The 20,589-nt window shown below is 41.1% G+C and overlaps 1 protein-coding gene across 1 annotated transcript in view; it reads left to right on the top strand.

Moving 5' to 3' along the window:
• The window catches only part of BBS9 (Bardet-Biedl syndrome 9), a 166,907-nt gene that overhangs the window by 135,232 nt on the left and 11,086 nt on the right, over positions 1–20,589 (top strand). Inside the window, exon 21 of the mRNA XM_054385111.1 lies at positions 8,673–8,783. Within this exon, the coding sequence (XP_054241086.1) occupies positions 8,673–8,783 (111 nt within the window). The remainder of the gene's footprint in view (positions 1–8,672; positions 8,784–20,589) is intronic.

The raw sequence follows: 20,589 nt of genomic DNA, 5'->3' as shown, positions 1-20,589 counted from the left end.
CTTTCTTTTTGGTCATACTTACAGCACATTAAAACCAGAGTTGTTGTGGGTTTTTTTTTTTTTCTGGTTTAATGTAAAATTGACACGGATAAGGTGATTCTCTCTGGCTATTGAATTGCATATCCATGAGATCACTTTGCTTAGTGTAGTTCCAGTGTATATTGTAAACCCTGTGAAGAAATACAAGAGATGTTCAGTTATGCTGTTCATGTTTAGTCTACACTCAGTTTGGGACTATGCTATGCAGAAGATATTCCTTCAAGTGTGTACTTTGTGATTCATTGAAAAATAGGAAGCTTTCTGCAACGTGACATTGCCAAACCAAGAAAGCATTTCATTTCTTGGTTCAAACTGTCCCATTTTTATGCAGGTTTGCCACTTCAGTAGGCATGAACATCAGTGGCTGGTAATGGGTGTTGAGGGAGCAATAATTATTCATTTGCAGGTTTTGCTAAGGAGGGCTTTGGTACATCTGGCTCGTGGAGATGAAAGAAAGATCTTTGTTGTGGATGCTGTTTGATTATGTTGTAATATTTTTGGCAAGTCAACAGTTTACCTTGGTAGAATCAAAAAGGAATAGTTACAGGGTATATACAATTAACACTCACCATGGTAGGTTGCATTAAGAAATTTTTGGCAGGCACAGCAGTCTGGTCCTTCTGAACAGTGCAATAATTGTTTTGATCAACAAGATAAGGGTGAAGTTCTGGCCCTGCTGAAGTCCCTGGGAGTTTTGCCATGGAGTTAATGTACTCAGGATTTCTCCTGTTGACTCAACAGTACTGTATGGTACTGTTTGACTTCTGCTCCTGCAGTGCTTGCTAGCCTGACTTAAGAGTGCAGCAGAGTGAAGGCTGAAGCTGGCTTCTTTTACGAGTACATCGAGAGATCGAACTCACTCCGGGTGGGTCTCCCTTCAGTGGTTTTCGACAAAAAGGAAGTTATAGAAGATGTTTGTCAGCTTATTGTAGATTTAATGTTAGGAGGCAGGAGAGCACAAATACCCAACTATGTTCAGTGAGGAGAGGGGGTGAGAACTGAGGACTGTAAAAGCCTCATTTTTTCCTGTGACTTTGGTGCAGTGATGGCAATATCATCCTTTTGTCTTCATGACAAGTATAGAGATAACAACATGAAGTAGGGGGCCTACAAGGAGGGTGGAGAGAGACTGTTTGCAAAGGCCTCCAACTATGCTCAGTGAGGAGAAGGGGTGAGAACTGAGGACTGTAAAAGCCTCTTTTTTTTTTCTGTGACTTTGGTGCAATGATGGCAATATGATCCTTTTGTCTCCATGACAAGCATAGAGACAACAGTATGAAGTAGGGAGACAACAAAGAGGATGGAGAGAGACTGTTTACAAAGGCCTGTGGTGATAGGACAAGGGGCAATGGCTTCAAACTAGAGAAGAGCAGATTAAATTGGATGTTAGGAGCAAGTTCTTCACCATGAGGGTGGTGGAACGCTGGAACAGGTTGCCCAGGGAGGTGTTTGAGGCCTTGAGATGTTCAAGGTGAGGTTCAATAAGGCTCTGGGCAACCTGATCTAGTTGAGGATGCCCCTGCTTACTGCAGAGGGGGTTGGACTAGATGACCTTTGGAGGTCCTTTCCAACCCAGACCATTCTATGAAAATTACATTGGCCTATTTCTCTTGATTCCTACTGAGCATCGAGTAGGAAACACTCAGCATGTTGTATAAATAGTTTTTGCAAAAGCTGACTTTAGCAGCTGTTACAAAATGTGAACTTGAAATGTTATATTTCACCTTGTCTGCTTTATTTATTTCAGCCTTCAAATGAGGAGAAGCTAAGGATCTCTGGGGAAAGCCGAGGAATACAAAGTGTTTGAATGATTGCTGGGGAAAGCCGAGGAATACAAAGTGTTTGAATGTACCTCCTTAATGCCAAGTGCAGTTGCACATTCCAAGTGATGCAACTCACATAGAAGGAATCCAGTGATATATTGTTGCTCACACCATAGGCTGTGAGGGAGAGGCCCTGCTGTCTAATGGGTGCTTAGCAAATTCATCCACTTCAGCTGGTGCACAAAAAACTACCACAAGCGTTAGAGAGTTCACAGACTGAAATGAACAACCTGCTGTAAGGAGCATTCGTGTCAGGGCAAATGCAGCTGCAGCTGCAAGATGTATTATTTCCAGAATCAGTGATGGATAACAAGAGTTGTTTAACAGTCCATAACCTGATGTGTGCACTTAAGCCAGGGGCAGATCGATAAGAAAGCATTAAGCCTGGTGCCAGCTCCATGATATTGTACCTGTAGGCATTTTGACTGCGTAATGGAAGCCAGGTCTGGATTGCTGTAACTCTATTTAGGCAAATCATTATCTAGACAAGGGCTGCTCTGATTTCTCTTCTTGCTCTGGGTCATTTGGAAAGGGAAAGCCTATGCTCAGTCTATGGAGCTTCTTGGTTAGTGCTTCTAACAAGTTCTCCTCTATGTGGAGGAAGTGTAGCTAGTGTCTGAGGACACTGGTCAGGCCAGTTCCAGGCTGGGTGCAGAGGGGGTTGAGAGTAGCTCTGAAGAAAGAGACTGTCTAACTCCTGCTCCTCCAAGGCTGCCTCAACCTTCCAAAAGACCCTGTATTTCTGTCTGTATCTTCTATTTCATTCACAACTGGGACAAAAATCCCATTTTCATTAACCTGCATTTCTGAGCTTCCTCTCGTTGTGAAGAGCTTATGAACAGCATTTTGCTTAGGTCAATATACCTCTGTCTCCTTGAACAGCTGTCTGCTCCTCTCAGCCAGTCCAGGAATACTCACTTAGAAAGTCATGCACTATGGTCGTCTGACAGAATGCTTTTGTAGCTCACAGGTTACAAAACTGCAGACCATGCCATAGACATTTACTCTCTTCAGCTTCTCACTGCATGCAATGAAGACTTGCCCCTTCTTTTGTCACTGCCAAGTCTGAACTGTGTGTGTGTGTGCATAGACATACTAATATGTGGTGTCTGTGTGTGTCTCTGCATGCTTGTGTCTTCAGCTTGAAGAATGCTTCACATATGTGCTCCAGGAAATGGAAGTGTTTTAAATGGGAAGAGGAGCAAACCATTTCTCTGAACTTTTTAGAGTGATGAATACCAGGAGGGTTTGGTATCAAGGTTACAGCAGTTGGTTTTAGTCTGTCTCCTTTCAATGTACACTGAAGAGAGGTTAGAGACTGCAGAAAGACAATATTGTGCAAGATTTTTAGACATGCCTGTTCTGGAGTTCCCAGCTGCTCTGAACACTGACCTTCAGGTGTTATTTTGGGGTGTGTTGGCAGATAGAAAACAGAACTGACAATAGAGATTCATTTGACTACACTGTAGAAAAAGTAACTCAGGAAAGTGTTTATCAAAGGGAACATCATCACCTGCTGAATTTTCTGATGTAAATTAACAAAGTCTAAAGATCTAGGAGCCTCCTTACCACTCTATGACTGAAACAGTGCAATAAATACAAACTCTCCAGAGCTGGAAGAATGTCTTACTGTAAAAATAATAATATTTGGTATAAAATTCCTCAGATATTTCATCTATATATCCTAATACATGTGTGTGTGTTTATATGTGCACAAAATGAATTTATATATGGAAATCAAAATGAATAGTGAGAAAACCTTTGCCATGTTCCTCTTGCTGCCCAAAAGGGTAGCACTTAATTGAGTTTGTTAGAGTGAAGAATGCTGTCCTGAAAATACATTGCTGACAGTGTATTCTATCACTTCTGCTGCTGCTATATTTAAGCATTTTGGAGGAAACCTTTTCTAATTATGCTAAATGAAAGCTACACTTAATGGTACACTGAATGTGGGGAACATGATGATGGGAGACCCAGTCCTAAAAAATCCCACTAGGTGTTATGTGAGGAAGTGTACTGTGAAAACCACAATGCTAGCTGTTGTATGGTGTTTGTCAATAGTTGATATTCCCCTTGAAAAGTTCTTATTATAAGGTGATTATTATTTTTTCCCCTGCTGTTACGTAAAGGCAGGTGGAAGTCTTCCAAGCACTACAATGCTCAGTAACAATTACCTCTCCCAACACATACCAGAACACAGAGCATGTTTTTCAGCCAGCCTGTGCTCACCAGGTGACTAGGCTATTGGTGCACTTAGGTGTTTGAAGCACAACTCTTATCATTCATCCTTTTTTTTCCATACTGAGTAACAAATTACTTTTGGTAGCTATTAAATGGCATTATAGAGTTTAATGTTATTGCATTTTCAGTCCTGCACTAGTAAGGGTACTACTGGATGTTGCTTCTGATTGTGTTCTTGGCTGGATGTCCAATAATGCTTCTTTAATGGAAACAGCTGTTGGATCTTTTCATAGCAAAGTATTTCCCAACGCCATTTGTCTGACTTGCAGAGCACATGCGCTGAACCCTGTCCTGGAAGAATGGCCAGGACAATCTGACAGTTTAAAGCAGCAGAGTTGCTCCCACAAAGAGCATTAGGTCAAGGTTTTATGAATTCAGAGGTGTTAAAATATTAGAATGCACTCCAAGCTCCAACAGAAGCCACACCATTGGTGCAAATTGTCTCTGTGTGGCTCTCAACGCAGATAGTGGCAGCTGGTTATGGGACAAGCTGTGGAATTTATCAACTGGAAATTATGTTCAGGAGCAAGAATAAAGCAGCACAGCAGTCTGGTATGTCTCTGCAATCCCATTGAAAATATGTTTTGGTGACCTTCACTGACCTTGGACTGCATCCTCACTGGATTTGTTTTTTCATTAATGTATTATTCTAACGGAATGCAACACAGCAATGCTTTCCGTCCTCATCCAATCTGGACATGGCAAATCGTGCACAAAACCACTGAACTTTGTGACTGCACAGTCGTGGCCACACTGCTGATTTAAATGCTGTTCTCAAATCTGTAACTGATTCATTAGCCACTCTACATTTTACCAAGGAATTACTGAACTAAATGTGGACTGTTTTCTACTCCAGATTGTAACTGTGTTCATTAGCAGACACTCATTTAGGGGAAAAAAAAGCACATCCTGCTTTCTCTTTGCTTTTTCTTTCTTTTTCTTTGCCTTTTCTTTCTCTTTGCTTTTTCTTTCTTTTTCTTTGCCTTTTCTTTCTCTTTGCTTTTTCTTTCTTTCTTTTTCTTTCCTTTTTCTTTCTCTTTCCTTTTTTTCTTTTTCTTTGCTTTTTCTTTCTCTTTGCTTTATCTTTCTTTCTCTTTGCTTCTTCTTTCTCTTTGCCTTTTCTTTCTCTTCACTTTTTCTTTCCCTTCACTTTTTCTTTTTTCCCTTCACCTTTTCTTTCCCTTTGCTTTTTCTTCACTTTTTCTTCCTCTGCTTTTTCTTCCTCTTTTCCTTTTCTTCCTCTTTGCTTTTCCTTCCTCTTTGTTCTTTCTTCCTCTCAGCTATTTTCTTCCTCTTTACTTTTTCTTTCCTTTTGCTTTTTCTTTCCCTTTTTCATTCCCTTTTTCCTTTCTCTTTGCTTTTTCTCTTCCTTACATTCTGCAATGCAATATGCTTGCATTCCTGGAATGTGTCTATTCAAATAAAACCCCTAATCCAGACCCAATGTGTGAGTAAATCTCTGGACCTCATCACACACTCCAATATATATTTTTCTTCTGTAGATGTCATTGTTTTATCTTCCTTTGAGAATGCAGCAATAGCACTATCCATCTACCAACCCTGCATGCAATGTTGATTTCAACAGGCAGGATGCTTGCTGATGGACAGCATAGATTCATAGAACACCAGGTTGGAAGGGACCTCAGGGATCATCTAGTCTGACCTTAAAATTTACAAGACTTGAATAAATGTGGCTAGCAGATTCAATAGAAGTAACTCATTAACTCGATTGTAGAGAGAATATTCTCTGACAGCTTAAACTGTACTTTTAGTATACACTTCCCTAAAATTATGGACAGCACAGGAAGCCCAACTGTCTATGGTTTTGGAATCTCTATGAAATGATTGTGTTGTTTAGATTATCATCCTTGTGTAATGGTATACACATGGATGACAAAACCCACTACTGAGAGAGCCTCCCGCTCACATTTTGCCTCTTCTTTTTGCCAAAGACTGCTCAGGAAGCTTTTTTCCCCCCTCCCTTCTTCTTTTTGTAGACTCCTGTATGAGTTAATTTCAGAGGAAAATGGAAAGTTTATGCTTAGTTTAGATTGTGATTGAGTGGAAGAGAATGAGGAAACCCAAACAGTCTTTCCCTCAAAGTGCCTTTTCATTTTTCAGATGTATACTACTTTTGTTTTCCTGTTTTTCAACTTTGAGAGCTGTGTAAAAACATGGTGATAGGAACCTGTAGGAAAACTGTCAGTACTTAATTTTTGTTCAGTGTGTATTTTATGTTTATGTTTCCTTTGGGTGTGGGTGTCTTTTTCCAGCTTAAGAACCAAATGTAGCTACAAAAACATATGTAGTGAAAATAAACAAGAGAAATCTCATTTCCTCTGGTGAACAAAGTTCACAATTAGCTCGAGTGTAGTTTTAGGTGTGTTGTCCCTTGTCAAACACTTCTGCTGGCCAAAGCTTGCTTGCTTGGATTTAGCACAACTGATAAAGGATCTGTGATGTCAGGCAAGGGGGAAAGAGTGGGTCAAATGTAATAATGTATTCTAGAAGTCATTCCTGCCAGCAATTAATGGGGAAATTCGTTTTATGAAACACTATGTACAGACTGACATCTGGAGAACTTCTCAACTTTGGATCATTTCCAGTGGGTAGATTTATATACTATTCCTGCCTCTTTTCCCACTTTTTCCCCTTAAATATTTCACTTTTCTCATCTGTATTATTCACTTAATTATCAGTGAATGTGAATTGTTCTTCTGCTGTGATTTCTTTTAGGATCCCAGGTGCATATGTTATTAAAGGCATGCTAAAATGGACATTCAGTGGATACTTATTGACACTTATACAAAGATATACAAGAATTCAAGGAGGTTTTCTTACTTGAAGTCAAAATTCTGTTAGTCTCTGACCAGTTTACCTTCTCATCCTTGATCTGCCTAGAGACAGTGCCAAGGATAAGTTGCTCCTTCACCTTTCCAAGGTTGGAGGTGAGGCTGACTGGTCTATAGTTACTAAGGTTCTCCTTCTTGCCCTTTCTGAAGGCTGGAGTGACATTTGCTTTCCTCCAGTCCTCAGGGACCTCTCCCGTTCCCCATGACTCAGCAAAGATGATGGAGAGTGGCCTAGCAATGACTTCTGCCAGCTCTCTCAGCACCCATGGGTGCATCCCATCAGGACTCGTGGATTTATGGATATCCAGATTGCTTATTTGATCCTTAACCTATTCCTCATCAACAAAGGCAAACACCTCCTTCATTCTGACTTGCTCTGGGGCCTCAGGGGCCTGGGGCTGCTGAGGACTGTCTCCAGCAGTATAGACAGAGACAAAGAAGGCATTCAGTAGCCTTGCCTTCTTTTTATCCTCTGTCACCAGGGCACCCACCTCATTCAGCAGTGGGCTTACATTGCCTCTAGTGTTAGTTTTGTCTGCAGTGTATTTGAAGAAGCCCTTTCTGTTGAAAGGCCCACAGTAAGATCTCCCTGGAGCCTTCTCCAGGCTGAACAAGCCCAACTCTCTCAGGCTGTTCTCATAGCAGAAGTGTTCCAGCCCTCGTTTGGTGTGGCAGGAGAGGACAGCCTCTGCTTCTGCAGATCCATGGGTTATGAGGCCTGGAGTAAAACGCTCATTTTCAAAATAGAACACCTCAGACATAAAGGTGAAAAGTCTTTCCTCTCCTCTGGGAGTTGATATGCTGTTTATAAACACATGCGTTCAGAACACGATAAGTACATGGCTTTGCTTGCTTGCTAGTTGTGTTCCTGAGCCTCTGAGTAGGAGATGCAGCTCAGCTGTGGGGCGTGCTGTTGGCAATGCACTGATTGTAAAACCCTGGTTTTGCTGTGGAATAGTGGCATGTCCTCCACAGCCCTGCTCACAGCTGTTTGGAATTAGTTTACATCAACCTCCTCCACTGCAAGCTCCTGCAGGTGATGCTACTACTAGATTGACCCTCTCTTCATCTTTTAAACATAAGCCTTTAAAAATGTTTGAAGGAGACAGCTTTGAGTCCCTGTGTTCTCTACTGAGCTACTCAGGGAGCAGTACTGCAAAACAGGAAGGATCTGTTATGCTATACACCCCAAGATCAGTTATGATAAGGCATTGCCCATGCAGTGTGTTACCAGACAGTGGCCCTTTGTTTTCATATCTCTAGCAGTGAGGAATAAAAATACTGTATTTATTAGTCCATCCAAAAACATCACTCAATGCCATTGTGCAAGCTAACCATCTACATAAGGTTTGTTGACTTGGTGAAGTTACTTCATTCACACTTAATTACTTTTATTACAAAACTAGCTCCCAGCAATCTGATCTTTAACACAAGTCACGTTATTTCTAGCTTCTATGTGACACCAGTTTGGGATATTCTGTCATCTTCAGACATTCAAACCAGCAGTAAATAGCAGAGAAGTTATTAAGCCATAACCAGCCTTCTAGACAACAGTAATCATTTTCTTCAGCACACATTTATGTGAAGTGAGAGTAAAGGCTGCTTCAGTTTTATATGCTCCTGCCAGCTAATTTATCACCTGTGTTCCTTAATGATGCACTGGTGAATTTGTTTGGTTACATAAACACCACATTAAGGCTCTTCCGTTTTCAACTAGGTGGCTGTGCTCCCATTCCCGAGTCTGACCTGGAGGAGAGGACGGTTGTACCTGGCTCCACAGCAGTGGGTCCCACTCACAGACAGACTGCAAAACAGAAATCCAAGCCTGGTAAGAGGAGGAGAATTATGTTGTTTTACTTAGAGGTGCACAGTTCATCTTTTCAGAAGGCTTGTGGATGTATGAAACAAGTGATGTACATTTGAGGCTTTGTTCACATCATGTTCAGGGTTTGGTTGGTTTTTTTGGTGGTAATAGTTACTGTCTACAACTACCTGAAGGGAGATTGTAGCCAGGAGGGGGTTGGTCTCTTCTCTCAGGCACCCAGCAGCAGAACAAGAGGACACAGTCTCAAGCTGCACCAGGGGAGGTTTAGGCTGGAGGTGAGGAGAAAGTTCTTCATGGAGAGAGTTGTTAGCCGTTGGAATGTGCTGCCCAGGGAGGTGGTGGAGTCACCATCCCTGGAGGTGTTCAAGAGGGGATTGGACATGGCACTTGGTGATATGGTTTAGTAGTCATGAGGTCTTGGGTGACAGGTTGGACTTTGATGATCCTTGAGGTCTTTTCCAACCTTATTCATTCTGTGATTCTGTAATAATACAATGTGTTGGATTCTCAGTTTATTCGACTTCTTTCTAGAATAGTTAAGCTGTAGAGATCAGCCTTGGAATGAAATAGCTTCACAGATGAAAGCTTTTGTGCTACTCAATACTTGAACGAGATTCTCATAGGTTTTATTCACAACCTCTTCCACTGAGGACACTTTGGTGTAATAAAGGCTTGCTATTTTTTTTTTAATCCCCCCTCTATGGTGGTTAGACCTTGTGCCAGCTGATGAAAACATCATCATTACTTATCTTTTGTGGGGAGACCTCCTAGAATTTCTGAAAAAAAAATTAAAAAGGAATATTATTAGCTATAATAAAATGAAATTATACTGGCTGTAAAATATGCTGCATAAAGTGATGGCACATTTTCTGGAAAGGCTTCACGCTGCTGGGAACTCTGATACACTGCTAACATATTTTAAAATAAGCTCTGTAAAGGAGTGCCTTGCAGTTTAATAAAGTGACTGGGAAGCTCTCAGGCTTTTTTTATTTCCTACTTTATTAAGTTGTACCTTCACTCCTCTTCCCCCTCTTGTTGTCTTTATTATTGTTTCTGTTTGTTTGGGGTTTTTTGTTTGGTTGTTTTTTTTTTTCCCTGGAAGTTTTTAAGGCCAGGCTGGATGTGGCTCTGAGCAAGCTGCTCTAGTTGTGAGGTGTCCCTGCCCATGGCAGGGGGGTCGGAACTGGATGATCTTTGAGGTCCTTTCCAACCCTGAGGATTCTGTGATTTCATTTCATATTTCAATGTTGTCTGTAAATCAGATGTGCTCTTTTTGCATGAGTGTTGTTAGCAAGAGCAGCTTAGAGGTTGCAACCAATAGCAGCCAGAAATAAGCAGAAGGTGCTTATACATCTGTAAAAAAGTGAAAATCATTTAGTTGGGTGTTTCAAATGCATTCAGCTGCTTGTTTGCCTGGCTAACTGTTGCAGAGATAGGCAGGGTGTTTGTGTGTATAGGGAAATGCAGCAGCAGAATTTACCTTGCCAAAGTTTGGATAATATGAAGGGAATCACAGAATGGTTTTGGTTGGGAAAGACCTTTAAGGTTGAGTCCAACCATTAACACAGCACTGGTAGGTCACTACTAAACCATGTACCTCAGCATCACATCTTTTCAGTCCCTCCTATGAGTCCACCACTTGCCTGGGCAGCCTGTTCACCTTTTTGGTGAAGAAATTTTTCCTAATGGCCAACCAAAGAATTAGAATATTTACTGTAGCAATGTGTAATAATGCCACAGTTTAACCTCAAACTCCAAAACTAATATCTGCTCACAAAACCCCCAAACACCTGACAAATCCACTGAAGGTCTAAAGCTCTGACTTCATTAGAGTGCTAATTACCTGCAGCCCTTGTGGCCTTCAGGTCATGAAGAGGGAGATTGTTAAAGCTGACATATCTAGAGTTCAGCCTTTGTCTCTGGATATATTAAGTGCCCTCTATATAATCTCTCTATTGTAGAATACAATCCTGGTAACATTCCAACTTCAGGCAATTAGAGCAATAAATGAAGAACATCTCACAGGTCATCCCTCTTTGTCTGCTGCTCCATTCTTATCAAGCACATATTTGTTCTTCAGTAGTTAATGTTAGGCTGTGTTTAAGTAAACCTGATTGCTGAAAAGAGTAGCATGAGACGAAAAGTGTAGAAATATATTCATGAGATCCAGAAACAGAAGCATGAAGACCTGCAAATCCTCCTGAAAATCTTAGCTCATGATAAAAACTGAGACTGGCATCACATAACTGGTTGCTGTTGTTGCTTTGTAACTATAAAAAAGGCAGCATGAGAACTCTGGAAGCTTTAAAAAAGTCTTTAGGTTTGCAGCCATGTGTTATGCCATTGAATCTAACTCCTTCATGGTAGGAACTGACTGCCATTTACTGGTTAGTGCAGAGATGTAGAGAACACCTAGGATATCTAGCACTAAGCTGTCTGGAAATTCTCTTTGCTACAAGTGTAAGAGCCAAGGGAGCGACTTAAAGCAGAAGGTAACACTAGGCATGAAATCACAGCATTGCAATGTTTTTCTGGACGTGATATTTTTGGCCTGAGATCTTGCTTCAGACATCAGAGACTGCAGAAAGACCATGGTGATTACAATCAGCCCTCAAAGGATATCTGTTTTGTCTTAGGTATCTTTTTTTTTTAATGAGATTGCAGTTAATTTAGCTATGTCCAATAAGAGAAAAAAGGGAAAAGTGGAGTAAATTTTTTTTTCCTGATACATCTTCCTTCATTTTGCTTATAAGTTGAGAGGTGTTGTTTCCTTCTTGTAGATGGCTTTTTGTTATTCCTGTCTCTTGCTATAGAGGTAGTTTAATGGCAATGCAAAATTATACTGGCTTTAGAGAGATTTCTGCTTGTGGCTAATATTATTTTCATTGCATTGGGCTGTATCAGCTAAAATGATAGACTATTCCTGAGCTGTGTCATGTTATTTACCAAAAACTCTCCACAGTTTAATGACAGAGATTTAAATAGATACAAGTAGTTTGAGGTTACAACACCAAACAGCTCAGAAATGAAGAAAAAACCCACAATCTCTTCAGCTGTGGTTGAACAGAAACACAGTGGCTGATATCCCTGTGCTGGAAACATGGAGGGAAATCTCTCTAGTAACAGACCACATTCACAGAGGAAGATGGAAATCAAAAGAATGAAATGAGCTGATGAAGTTAGAATATTCCAAAGGATTCTGCAGGTGGTGAGAGAACTTTAGCTGGATGCAGTGGGCTACCATCCATTGAAACAGAGTGAGAAGTACAGTGTTATACTTGCTCCATCTGGTGCCAGTCCAAATCCTAGCAAGAGGATTTTTTGCAGGTTGAATTTTATTAGTAGTTATACACAAGGTAATGCAAAAAACCTTCAAAGAAGTGATGAAGTTGCCTTGGTGGGAGCATTTGTGTTTGTATGTCAGAACAAAGAGGAAGCTCTGGTTTCTCTCACTGATACAATGTGCAAAACTCAAGCAGTTCTTCAAAGTATAATCACAGGGGTGAAAAACCAAAGCAGAACAAATTGACTTCTCTACTGAAAAGAAGGTCTTAGCAGGAGGCAGTGGGAGTGCCTGAGAAAGGCAGAAACAAGTCCTCTCCAAGGTGTGCTGTACTTGGACACACTTGCTTCTAGATTGCTTGTGCATAGAAATCTGCTGAAGAGAAGGTTGGAACACGATGAGCAAGTGGAGACCTGAGTTCTGTGCCAGTCTCCAAGCTCCCTATGAGTGTGTCTACACAATTGTTGCATTGATTGCTGCTTGCAGAGATGGTGTTCAGTTAGTCTTGAGCTAGCTAACTGTAATAGTTGTCTCCCTGTGACAGTGTGGCATTGAAGCCTGGCTGTATAATTTACCATCATGCACTGGAAAAAATACTCAACAGTTAATTCACATGAAACTCTTGCTGCTAATAAAATATCTGACCTTTCTAATCTCTTGCTGGTAAGGTGTAGTATGTAGTGTATGGAGATGACTGCCAGTCACTCCATTGTATGCCACTGTGCTCTCCAGACACACTGAGAGTTTCTAAACACCTTTGGAGTTTCATGAGTTGATGTAGGAAAGAGGTCATTGCCTTAAATCTGTTGCAGGAGTGATGCAAAGAACTGTGAGCGAAGTGAGGAATTTGGATCTGAAAGACTGTGCTGTACTACGTGACATTATGCTGTAGGGTAGCAGCTTGCCATAGGCTTGTAAGTTAACTCACAGAAGATATTACATTGACATGTTCCAGGCAGCTGCTAAGTATGTCAGTGAGACTTTTGGCTTTATTTAGAATGGTTACTTAGGACAGCAGAAAATGACAGGTCTGTGCAAGGAGAAGAGGAATAACTCTGGCCCAATCATGAGGTCTGTTTGGAAGGGGAATAAATGGCTCTGTGATGTTCTGTTTTTATTATGGAAATCACAGAATCATAGAATGCTTTAGGTTGGAAGGGACCTGAGAGATCATTCACACTGTTTTTTTTTTTTTTCCAATGTGTTTTTTTCCTAATCCAATATGTTGTGATTCTACAATAAAGAATAGGATCAGGTGCATAACATTTGGAAGGATATGTTGTACTTGTAGAGGGATCTTCTTGCCGGTGGCTTTTGCTTTGAGTGGGTACAAAAGTACTCTCTTGAACATTCTTTGTCCCAGTAACTGGCAAATAATTCTTCTTGCTTACTTGCTTAAGGCACTGAGTGTGTGTGTATATTGCATTTGGAGAAGAAATGTTAGCATGATAAATCTATCCTTGCTAACTCGTTGGTCTTGGTGTTTTGGTTAGAGTGAGGACAGAGCAGCACAGATTTCATTGGGGGCTTCACAAGCCTGGTGGAGAGCTTGAATATAATTTGAAGTTGAGTCCATTTGGAAGCCTCTATTATTACATCATTATTTTTCCCTTGAGCTTACAGCTACAATACCACTGCAGTTACACTGATGGCTGCTGCAGTCACAAGTACAAATGCAGTGATTGTAGATTCATGTAGGTCCTATGGACTTCCTCTCTCTTTTCCATTTCCTTCTTTACAAGTTATGAATTTCTTACTAGACTTGCAGTCTACTGGAGTGAGTAGTTTGTTTTCAAGGAGAACTTTCCATATGTTCTAGAAGGTAAAGAGTGTTGAAGATCTGCAGAACTGAAATTCTCCCTTGTACTTAAAATATTTCTGATTAAATGAGTTGAAAATGTGGTTTGTAGCAAAAAAAAAGCATAGGGAAATTCTTGTACATGCTGATTTTTTTTTTTTTTTTTTTTAGAGGCATCTCTGAGGGATATGGTGAAAAGCTTTAAAACAATTGCTCTCTGAGCAATTAAACTGTGCTGGAGATGAGCTTTAGGATGAGATAGCAACATAAGCCTTTATCAGGATATAGCCCTTGAAGTAAGCATTCTGTATTCCTCATACACTGCTGCTACATCCTACTTACTGTGAAGGAGAATGTCTTAAAATGTGTTTTTTCTAAATAGTCTCCCTGCTGAAAATGTTAGAATCTGGTTGCTCTTATATAAACAGAGTGTTTTATGCTGGTAAATGATGAGTAACTTCACTAAGGTGATGGAAAACCAAGTTACTATGCATGAAAGAATAACTGGGCTGAAAAATTTATCTTTGGTTTTTTGGTTGTTAGTTTTATTCTCTTGTTTCTGTTTTAGTGGAATGCTGCTGGTGGTTGCTTTGTAGTTTGCTTAGTGTTTCAGGATTTTTTCCAACACTGGGAGTCAGGTTTGTCAAGCATCTGTTGGAATTTTTGCAACTTGTAAGACTTGATTTTCCTGGTAGAGTTTCTCATGAAAGATCTTGCTGTAAATGATCAATCTAAACAGGGAGAGAAAAAAAAAAAAGTCTTAAAGATTTAAGGGAAATGTTTGCCAGGCTTTGCCATGATAATTCAGAATAATCACTGTCTTTTCCTGAGAGCACAACAGAGAAAAGAGTATTTACATTTATTGGTTACATACAAACAATTCAGAGAAGCTGTTGTGAGGCTAAAGGTTTGGCATTTGCACTCACTACTGTGCTGCCACTGGTTTTGAGTTAGATTCTTTGTATGCTGCTGTCATGCAAACATTTAGATGACTTAAAGATGAAATTTCAAAGTTCTCATGTCGTATGATTGTGTTGAGTAAAGGAAATAAACTTTCATAGTTTAATATTCACAGCATCTAAGAAGGAGAACTGTCTCAGCATTTATATTTATGTATTGAAATAGATTTTTTTTTTCACTGTCTTTAATTTGAAGCATCTGGCTTATTACTTTTGATTAAACACACAGGCAGCTCTACATAAATGACTGTGAGGCTGAGCTATAAACTCCAATGAAACAAGACATTCTGAGCCAAATATTCAAGGCACCCCCTGACATTGCACCCAGACGTTGTACAGCTGCACATCTTTTCCTACATGCTTTGCTTAGTGTACTTTACAGAATCACAGAATGTTAGGGGTTGGAGGGGACCTTGAAAACTCATCCAGTCCAACCCCCCTGCCAGAGCAGGATCAGTTAGAGCAGGTCTCAACACATCCAGGTGGGTTTTGAATATCTCCAGAAAGGGAGACTCCACACCCCCCTGGGCAGCCTGTTCTAATGTTCCCTCACCCTCCCAGTGAAAAAGTTTTCCTCCTGTTTCCATGGAACATCCTATGCCTCAACTTCCACCTATTGTGCCTAGTCCTGTCATTGAGCATCACTGAGCAGAGCCTGGCTCTATTCTCTTGGCATTCACCCTTTACAGCTTTATAAACATGAATGAGGTCAACCCTTAGTCTCCTCACCAAGCTCAAGAGCCCCAGCTCCCTCAGGCTCTCCTTGTGAGGAAGATGTTCCACTCCCTCCAGCATCTTTGTGGCTCTGTGCTGAACTCTTTCAAGCAGTTCTCTGAGATCCTTCTTGAACTGAGGCGTCCAGAACTGAACACAATATTCCAGATGTGGCCTCACCATGGCAGAGTATAGGGGGAGGAGAACCTCTCTCAACCTACTCACCACACTCCTTCAGATACACCCTAGGATGGCAATGGCCTTCTTCATTTGTTTGGTATTTTATCTAAAGCATTGCATGACAATGTTCATGTGGATGATACGGGTATGGTTCAGGAGGATCTTTCAGTTTTACCCTTCTCATCAAATATTGCTGTCCTTACTATGCCCAGACAATTTTAGGAGCCATCACAGAATGATGGGGCTGGAAAGGACCTCTGGGGATTGAGTCCAAACCCCTTGCTAATGCAGGTTCACTTAGAGCAGGCTGCACAGGATCATGTCCAGGTGGGTTTTGAAAGTCTCCGAAGGAGGAGACTCCACAACCTCTCTGAGCAGCCTGTTCCAGTGCTTGGTCAGCCTCACAGAAGTTTTTCCTTAGGTTTAGGTGTAACTTGCTGTGTTCTAACACATGATTTCAGCCCACAAAGATGCTTAGCTGCTTAACCCTGTGTAAACAACTCTTGTTAGCAAAGAAGGTTGTATTTTTTCTTTAGAACCCAGTGACACGTTGAAATTTAGCTATGTCCTTATTTTTGCTTATGAATCATAATTTGCATGAATATACACCTGTGTGAAGCTCATCTGTAAAGCTGCTCATCACAAAGTGATGTCATGTAAGTCTTCCTGATACTATCCCATGTATTTGATTTTGAGAAAGGAGTTTTCTTAAGCACTTGAATTTGTACAAACAGATGGTAAAGAGCTTTTGGCTATAAACTGTTGCCAGCTATCCACTGAGTCTTTATTTTTGCACCATACTATCCTTACTGTTAGTTTTCACCCACCCAAATAAGCAGACACACCTCTTTGAATTTGTTTGGAGGTGTGTTTAAATGTGCTGTAAAAACTCTTAACACAGGTCTAGGAAAGATTCCTGGTTATTTATGTATTGCACTGAATTTTCAACACACACCAGGAAGATGATCAGAGGGCTGGAGCAACTCTCCTATGAGGACAGACTGAGAGAGTTGGGGCTGTTCAGTCTGGAGAAGAGAAGGCTCTGAGGTGACCTTCTTGTGGCCTTCCAGGATCTGAAGGGGGCTACAAGAAAGCTGGGGAGGGACTTTTTCGGATATCAGGGAGTGACAGGACTGGGGGGAATGGAACAAAGCTGGAAGTGGGGAGATTCAGACTGGAAGTGAGGAAGAAGTTCTTCCCCATGAGAGTGGTGAGAGTCTGGAATGGGTTGTCCAGGGAGGTGGTTGAGGCTCCATCCCGGGAGGTGGTTGAGGCCCCATCCCTGGAGGTGTTTAAGGCCAGGCTGGATGAGGCTCTGGCCAGCCTGATCTAGTGTGAGGTGTCCCTGCCCATGGCAGGGGGGTTGGAACTGGGTGATCCTTGTGGTCCCTTCCAACCCTGACTGATTCTATGATTCTAAGGTACAGGTGGCCTTACTGCTGTTATTGTCATTATCATTGTTTGCTGCACTGGTAATCATTTGGATATTCATATTCTTGCCAGTTACAGGAAAAGTATTTTCAAAGTACGTAGCCAAGCAATTAACTTTTTCAGGTTGGACAGAATAATAGTACAGAAAGCAGTCCTAATGCTCACTGCATTGTACAGGAGATGAAATAAAAAGGAAATGTATAAATTAAGCTACCTAAAAGAGGATTTCATGCCCACAATGAGTTTTCAAAGCAGTCAGCTGAACAATTCAGTTTGTTGGTGTGGCAGTTTGGGGCTGATGCCTGGGGAGTTTTCCACAACTCTTGAGTAGAAAGTGGTAGAATGTAAATAAATTACCATTGGATGTAAAGGGGAAAATGATGATTAGGATCTAAATAATCCCATCGGGATGATAGTTTATACAATTAACTTCATGTTAGCTATTTCTCTCTCTTTCTGGGCTGTTTGCTCTATCTGATACTAGCTGGGAGCTTTTGCTTGGCTGTTGCTGACCTTGGCTGTGTCCTTGTGGTTAACACTAACAACCTACTCTCTGCTTTTCTCTTCTCCCTTGTGCTGGGGGTAAGCTACTGGTAGCCCCCTGGTTTTGTCCATGTGTTGTTTATGAATTGTGAATACCTGTAAATATTGCATATTTTGCACATATTCATTGCATTTCATATTCCTGCATTTTAGTTTGCTTGTAGATGTAGCTTCATTTGCTTCCATCAACTGAGATGGTCTGGCAATTGTATTTTGGGGGGTGTTTTCTCCAAAGTAGCTGTGGGGTAATCTCAACCCACCACAGCTGGCAACACAGGCTTTTAAGCTGTTCATGATCAGAGTTTTGAACTTCATCTTCTGCATGAAGTTTGGTTGCTACACCCATGAGAGAAGAAAGAATGACTTCAGACTTTCTGTTTGAAAATCATTGTGGGACCAATTAACAGGGCAATTTAACTGGCAGCTGGAGTTCAGTTTCAAGCTTTTTGGTGAGCTGCAACACAGTATTTTGTCCCTGAGCTGAAGAAGAGCCTTCAATTAGAAACAAATCTGACAAAAATGCTGAAACCTGTGGTGGCCCCAGGTAAATGAAAGCTCCTTCAAGACCTAAACTTATTAGTAGCTCACTTAGGTTTTTCCTGGTGATGTATTGTAGCACTACAGACTAGATCCTTGTTTCTTTCTGTATGGACATAGCTGTATAATAGGAAAGATACCAGGAGCCTGCAGCTGTGCCCACCTAATACCTCAAAATTGCTAAGCTAATTGTTTCCACCAGAGAAGGTGCAAAGAAAGTGGCTGGGCTACAAAAAGCCTATTTTTCTGGAGAGAGCTGAAGAGATTTATGGAGGTTTTCTTTTCCACAGAGTCTGTTTTTCTAAAGAGCAGTTCAGCTTAAGAGATTAATGTGAGAATTCCTTCATTAAGTCAATACAGAATAAAGTCCAGTCTCTCTTTTAGTAGGGGCTTGTATATACATCTCCTGTGGAATGTAATATAACACAGGAGAACGTAGCAAGTCTTATTTGTGTTCTAATGGTTGCAGATTCAAGTGTATTATGAGGTGTATTATCCACTGCCATGGTTTGAGAGATCAGTCTCTGCCACACTCCAATGGTTCTGGCAGAGTTTTACAAAATGTCTCCTTTTGAAGGCTAAAAGTCTCTTGCTGGTTCCAGTTTGGTTCATGACTGTCAAGGAAACAAAGAAGCCAAGGAGTACCTTGCACTCTGCTTTGTGGGTTGTCTCAAAAATGGGTATGAGATCACATTAAAAAAAAAAATATGAGATGTACAGTCATGGTAGAGAGCCTGAACCTCTTCTTTCGAATTCAGTGACTTCAGTGGTTTGAGAATTCAAAGATACTCTTAAAATTATTAGCAAAATGCTGCTGTGGTTGCAGTTAAGGCAGCAGCAAAGAGTTGTTACAAGGGACATAACCTCCTCATGGCCGTGGAAAAGCCTTTCCTTATTTTTATCAGTTCCTGAACATGAGAACTGCTGATGGATCACTGGCTATCCAGAGCCCATGAAAGACTGGTTGAGCAGGGGCTTGTTGTCTGAGGAGCAAAATTAAAATCAAAGCTAAACACGTTCTGAAGAGGTCTCGTATGCAAGAAAGGGGAACTATAGTGCAGTGCAAGGAATCAAAAAGAGAAGTTTAAAACCTTTTTATCTGACTAAATGTTGTTTTTCATATTTCCTTGGCAGTTGTCTTGCATAACTATGAGCTTAAGAGTAGTAGATCATTGTCTGTTACTAGCATTCATTCACTTGCTTGTCCTCTGCCAGTAAAGATGGGCAGGACAGAAACTACTTTGACTTTGCTGTTATTTGCTATTGCTTACTTTTCTTCTGTGATTGTGAAAGTTAATGCTCTGTTTTCCTTGCTAGTTTCCTCACACCATTTTTGGGTTTTTTTGCCATCATATCAAGTGTTACCATCTAAATATGCCCAGCACTTTGTTTCTGGTCAATGTGAACTACTGGCTATTATTCTGACTCTGTGGAAAATGTTTTCACCATCTGTTCCCCCCTCCCCCTAATGCTTTACTGACTCTCCAGTTCTTCTACACAAATTTTTTATACTGTTCTGTTTAACTGGGAAATAACAATTTTGTTCAGAGCAGGGATAGCTTTCCATGTGTGGTTTGGATTAACCTATTAATCTTGGCTTCACCCCCTTTTGTCAGATCTTTTTTGGATACTGAGGTAGTACACAGATTTATGTGCTACTTTCTTGACATTATGGAAGTGTCTATTAATTTACTTCCACAATTTGCTTTCCACTCTTGATTCTTCTGATCTACTCTGCTTGGCACTGGAGGGGTTGTACCTCAAATACTGGGTTCAGTTTTGGATCCCTCACTGCAAGAAGAGTGTCCAAAGAAGGGCAGTGAAGCTGTTGAAGGGTCTGGAGAATGGGCCTGCTGAGGAGTGGCTGAGGGTACTGGGGTGGTTTATCCTGGAGAAAAGGAGGCTCATGGGAGACCTTCTCAGTCTCACAGTGCATCAGAGGTTGGAAGGGACCTCAAGAGATCATCAGGTCCAACCCCCCCTGCCAGAGCAGGATCACTTAGGGTAGTCCACACAGGAATACATCCCAGTGGGTTTTGGAAGTCTCCAGTCTCTTTCTGTAACTATCTGAAAGGAGGTTGAGAAGTAACAGCAAGACAAGAGGAAACAGCCTCAAGTTGCACCAGAGGAGGTTTTTAACTATTAGTAAGAATTTCTATACTGAGAGGGCTCCCAAGCCCTGGAACAGGCTGCCTAGGGAAGTGGAGTCACAATCCCTTGGAGGTATTTAAAAGACATGTTGGTGTGGTTCTGAGGGACATGGTTTAGTGGTGGACTTGGCAGTGCTAGGTTAATGATTGACTTGATCTTAAATGTCTCTTCCAACCTAAACAACTCCATGATTCTATGTGCATTTGTGTCAGT

Source organism: Indicator indicator, chromosome 11 (genome assembly GCF_027791375.1).
Source record: "Indicator indicator isolate 239-I01 chromosome 11, UM_Iind_1.1, whole genome shotgun sequence".
Lineage (NCBI taxonomy): Eukaryota > Metazoa > Chordata > Aves > Piciformes > Indicatoridae > Indicator > Indicator indicator.
Note: the sequence above shows the minus strand (reverse complement) of the source record. Positions and strands in the feature narration are given on the sequence as shown.